The sequence below is a fragment of the Camelina sativa genome, chromosome 19, assembly GCF_000633955.1.
Source record: "Camelina sativa cultivar DH55 chromosome 19, Cs, whole genome shotgun sequence".
Lineage (NCBI taxonomy): Eukaryota > Viridiplantae > Streptophyta > Magnoliopsida > Brassicales > Brassicaceae > Camelina > Camelina sativa.
Window position 1 is genome coordinate 9,152,061 of NC_025703.1, and position 5,692 is coordinate 9,157,752.

The window sequence follows — 5,692 nt, forward strand, 5'->3', positions numbered from 1 at the left end:
GGGGGGGGGGGGGGAGAGACTCTAGTGTTTCTTCTTCTTACTCACGAAAATGGCGTAACAGAGCGAGAGATTTGGAGGTTCAGTGAAATCTCGGTATTTATACTCTAGGTGAAAAAAAACTGAAGAAATTAGGGTTTAGTGTGCGGTGGTTTCAGCAAGGAGACACTGCTTATTTGGGCCGACGACGATTCCTGGTCAGAATTTGGGCCGTACATGGGCTTCTTATGATATTAGTTTTAGTTGGAGCCGTTTGTGTCGTTTTTTGGTTGTGGAGTTGAGATCATCGCAGAAAGATCAGAAGAGCAATTAAAAAACGACTCCGATTGAAATTAATGTACACTACAAAGAGTTTTTCTAAAACACAATACAAAGAAAACAATCGTGATTTATTGTTCATAATTTAACTTTCATTCATTCTTCTTAAGGTTTTAATCGTGGAGTGCACAACACACAGTGGCTTTATGATGACCTTGGTACACCTTCACTTCTTTTCCCGCTGGCATCGACCACAATCTAGCCGTCATGTCCGATGATGCTGTTCAGATAATACAGAAATCAAAACCAGTTTGAAGGTTGTTCTGTTAAAATTTTGCTTTAAGCTAAGATAGAGATCAGTACCTGTTACAAGAAATTCCCCATCCACTGAGAATACACAGTCCCAGACCCATCTTTGATGTCCTGTTAAGTAAGATTAATGACAGTGTAAGAAAGGGTAAGACAGAATGAATCATGTTAGCAAAAAACATGGAGACCATACCTGTTAAGACTTTCTCTAGTTTGAAACCATCGACGTTCCATATTTTGACGGTTTTATCAGATGACGCGGTCGCTAGATATCTGCTAACAAACATACAAGAACTTTGAAGAGAGAAGACAAAAGTAAACGGTTTCAAGAGAAAGAATAAGAAACACATTACTTGTTTGCAGGAGAGAGGAGGCATTTAAGGATGTGACCATTATGAGCTTGTAGCTTATGAAGGGGCTCAAACTCAGTCATTGTCTGAAATAAGATAAGAGTTTTTACAGTGGCATGGGAAATCACAGGAATGCGACTGTTGCATGACTAAAAAATTATCAGAAAACTACCTGCTTTCCACGCAGCAAGCGCCATACATAACATGTTCCACGGTTGTTAGCAGCAACCACCATTGTCCCGTCCCACATAACAGTTAAAGACCGTACAGCTGTATCAACTTCTGGTACCTATAGTTACACCCTCCCTAAGTGATTATCTACGGATTCTCAGAAATGTAACTAGGATAAGGAAATTAGGACTTGTCAAAGGCAATTACCAGTTCACAGCTACAAGAATTTGCTCTGAGATCCCATACACGTATATTTCCATTTTGGTCTCCAGATATCAATTCAGTCTGTACAAAAGAGAAAGTTCATGATAAAGAACAAACAGATACCTAACAGAAAAAACAGCACAACTGTTTCAATAGCAGTAACACTACAGCTCTCTTTAAACAAACTACCAAGCAGAAAGCCAGAGCACAACACAAACATATGACTGGGGCACTGGGCTAGTTAGATGTACCTGATTTGGGTGCAAAACAACAGTGTTAACTGCGGCAACACTTTCATACTCCTTTTGGCAACCCGGAGCCCTGCATTTTTGGTTTACGAGTCAGCAACTTGTTCCTAAGAATACAACTCAGCTTAAAAAGGTATTCTTCAGGACATGTAACGTTCTTAGGATTTCCGTAACTTTGTATTGAGTATCCTTGTCCATTTCTAGAAACCACACACACATGAATGAATGAACGAATCTATTAACATTCAGCTAAAAGAAACAAACAAGAAGATGATGACATAACCTTTACCTCAAGTCCCAAATCTTAACAGTGCCATCCTCTGATCCAGAATACATCCATTTACCCTCACAATGGAATCCTACTGCCATAACATTGTTGGTATGTGAATCATAGGTCATCACCTGATACGCACCAACACTCCTTCAAAATCATAGAAAATACAAAAGAAAAAGAAGAAGAAAATAAAAAAGAAAGAAAGGATAATTTACAGGTTGAGGACTGTTGGAATTGACATCAAAGAGACGTATATGAGGATTGCAAGCTGCTGCTAGATAACGCTTATCTGGGGTTATCTCCAATCTATTTACATGCTGAATCAATACCAACATACCCAAAAAAAAAAAAAAAACAGTAATTTGTATTAGTCTTGTACTCCATAAGGTATCTGATACAAAATTCACAAAGTCAAGTGAGGGAGAGAGAGAGAGAGAGAAACAAACAGAATCAGGATACTGAATGGTACGGTAGCATCGACCAGTTTCGGCTTCCCAGAATCGGATCGTGTGATCATAGCTAGCCGTAGCAAGAATCACAGAAGGCTGACTCATTCTCGATTGATTTCTTTTATCCCGATCGCAATCATGAACCAACCATTTCCCCAAAACCAATCAAACCCCTTTTCTAGAAAAAAATCAAAAAGTGATCCCAACAAGAATCTTCAAGCTAGAGTTTATCATAATTAAAAAAAAAAATGCGGGGAGCTTTTTGTATAAAATATTTATATGTTGGGGTTATATAGACATGTCTGAATAAGTGAAGGGGCCATTTTGATATTTATGAGGATCAGATAAAAAAACAGAGAAACTCAGTGAAAACTTTTGGAAGCTTTTAGAAGTTTTTCCCGACGGGCTTGTCTATCCCACCCATCGTTGAACCGTCGTGGAGGAGAGGAGTTAAAGTCTCCGTCGTCCAATGTTCTGTTTCTTCGCTCACCTCTACAGACACTGCATCTGGTAACGCTCTCACCTTCTTATCAATCCTGGCTCTTAAATTAGTTATTTAATCCTCCTTTTCTGGGAATAGTTTCTTTTCGTCTATATATGAGATGAGGATGTATTAGAAGAAGGCTCCGTGTGGTCGGCTAAATCATTTGGTGCTTCTGGAACCCGTATTGCTGAATTGGTATTGACAGGGTGAGATTCTTTTTTCTTTTTGGTTAAAATTTGGTTGAATCATCAGTTTTGTTTTAAACATTGCTTGATCTTTATTAGAGTCTGATTGCGTTGTAAATTTTTTTAAAAAGGTATCAAGAAATTCTGACTGATCCTAGTTATGATAAATCCTCAGATCGGTAACACCGCTGTGAATCCAGGTGAGTGCAAATTCCAGTTTGAAGTTTTTAAAACTTATACTGTATTATGTTCTGACTTCTGAGGTTGAGATATGTTATAATTTCCTTTCTCCCAGATGATGAAGAATCAAGGCAATGTTTTTTTTTTTTGGCTGGTTTGGTGATAAGAAGTCTTAGCATCAGGTTAACATATCAAGTCTGGTACCTCATTGCATACCCCCAAGAATAGTCTATTGGAGTCTTTTTCCGTTTTTAAGTACATTGATGTGATAGACTATGCAAATCACAATATTTGCAGTACCTCAAACTGGAGATGTACGAAAACACTTGGTGACAATCTAGCAGAGAGGAACATTATGGGAATCTGTAAGCTTTTTTGGTTCTAGATTCTAATTTAGATTTCTAGATATTATACAAATTGGGTATATGTATAACATTTACTCATTTTTTTTACCAGATGGATCCAAAACCGAGGAAGAACTTTTGTATATATGTCTCGCTCTTGGGATATCGTAGGTCCGAATTCTTTCACCGCCCTCTTTAGAATATGATCAGTATGCGATCTGTGATTGACCACTCTCTATCTGCTTGGTTGAATCTTTTAGGCCTTGATCTAATAAGCGATGTTTCATGTGAATCTCCCTACGAATGGTTTGACAAAACAAACCCTGAATGGGAATTTAAGACAATCTTCTCAGAACACAAGGAATCCTACAGAGTGAGTTTTACTTTCTCTTCTCTAATTTCACCTTCTCATCGATTTCCTCACTCCTCACTACCTTCTAACTCTGTTTTCCATACTTCCACTTTAAAAAGGTTATTGCATATGATTTTGGGATCAAGCAAAACATCCTAAGACAGGTTGGCATCATATGGCTGTGAAATCACGGTTTTCCCATCCACGTAGCCAGCTTCTGAGGCGCTAAAAATGAATCCAGATGGGGATAATATTCAGCAACGGTCCAGGAGATCCTTCTGCAGTGCCTTATGCAGTAAAGACAGTAAAAGAGCTTCTAGGAAAAGTTCCTGTGTAGGGAATCTGTATGGGGCATCAGTTACTTGGACAAGCCCTTGGAGGTAAAACCTATAAGATGAAGTTTGGTCATCATGGAGGAACCCATCCAGTTCGTAACAACAGTACTGGCCATGTCGAGATCAGTGCTGATCAGGTATGGTCCAATTACTATCTATAGTTTATTGTTACCTATGGTCCAATCACTGGTCTAAATGCTATGTGAGAATAAAAACTATTAATCAAAACTTAGTTTATACATGTAAACTCTCAGAACTTGTAGTTACATACTTGTCTCTCAAAATCAGCTTTTCACACTTGTTAGTACAGTAAATGTTGCGTGTTTGCGTTAAGATTTGGGATTGATTTTGTTAGTACGGATTATATATATGGCAGAACCATAAGTATGCAGTGGATCCAACTTCTCTTCCCGGACGAGTAGAAATGACTCACGTCAATCTAAACGACGGAAGTTGCGCAGGTCTCTCTTTCCGGCAATGAACGCCATGTCTCTTCAGTACCACCCTGAGGCTTCTCCTGGACCTCGAGACTCGGATAACGGTATTGAAACCCATTATTTTTCAGTACCCTTGTCTTTTTTTTATTGTCTGGTTACAAATCATACGAACTAATTTGCGTAATCTTTGCATGTATGCAGCATTTGGAGAGTTTGTGGAGCTTATGTAAAGATTTAAACGAAGCAATTAAAAATCACGGGTAAAGCATGTTAGTTTAAGCTTGAAGGGAGCTTGAGACTTAAGCTATCCTAAACCTATTTGGAGTAAAGTTCCTAGAGAGATTAGGACTTGGAATTGTTTTGGAGTTATCTAAACATACATTACCAAATAGGATTAGGATTAGTAGGTTTTGTTTTTATATAAATAGGGATGCAACTAAGGTGCATAACATATGAGTTTTACGAGAGAACAAAGATTGAGAGATTGAGAGACTTGTGACCTTAGTTTTGACCGACACTAAACCAGAAATTCCAACCATAAAAGCTTTTAATTTCCTTGTCAGCAGCATTAAAGAAAGAGCAAAAAGCCTAGCTATACTTTACAGGAGCTGAGACTGAGATTGGATGGCGATACCCGAGCTTCTTAACGATTTGGTAGATGAGATACTCTGTCGCGTTCCGGCCACATCCCTGAAACGGTTACGAGCAACTTGCAAACGATGGAACCGTTTGTTCAAAGATGATAGGAGATTCGCAAGAGAGCACTTTGATAATGCCCCAAAGGAGATTCACTCTCTCATCTTGACAGAGAAGTGCCGGATTTGTCCTTTGAGCATAATCAATCTTCCCCGACATGGAGATGATGTTCCTCCTCTTCCATCTGTAGAAGTAAAAAGAGAGCTTAGCCTACCACATCCGTGTTCTAACAATTCACGTCAGTTCGATATAACAGAAGTCTTTCACTGCGACGGCTTATTGATATGCGTCAAGGAAGGCACCCGCCGTTACGGATCTCAAATAGTGGTTTGGAACCCGTTTACTGGTCAAACCAGGTGGATCGAAGCCAACAATCGTTGGAAGAATACCAACACATTTGTTCTCGGGTACTACAAGAA

At 38.9% G+C, this 5,692-nt stretch overlaps 2 protein-coding genes and 1 pseudogene across 2 annotated transcripts in view; 1 reads left to right on the forward strand and 2 right to left on the reverse strand.

The window, feature by feature from the left end:
* Nucleotides 1–85, reverse strand: part of LOC104765667 (receptor for activated C kinase 1C-like) — a gene marked incomplete in the record, with an annotated part of 1,972 nt that extends 1,887 nt beyond the window's left edge. Inside the window, 1 exon segment of the mRNA XM_010489422.2 lies at nt 8–85.
* On the reverse strand, nt 302–2,477 carry LOC104765668 (protein LST8 homolog). The gene is made up of 10 exons (XM_010489423.2): nt 2,258–2,477; nt 2,027–2,128; nt 1,827–1,939; nt 1,541–1,610; nt 1,293–1,370; nt 1,087–1,203; nt 918–1,000; nt 758–837; nt 619–678; nt 302–535 (listed from the first exon to the last, which is right to left on the reverse strand). Exons 1-10 carry the CDS (start codon nt 2,363–2,365, stop codon nt 429–431), a joined length of 918 nt encoding a protein of 305 aa, XP_010487725.1. The 5' UTR covers nt 2,366–2,477; the 3' UTR covers nt 302–428.
* Nucleotides 2,601–5,132, forward strand: LOC104767604 (annotated as a pseudogene).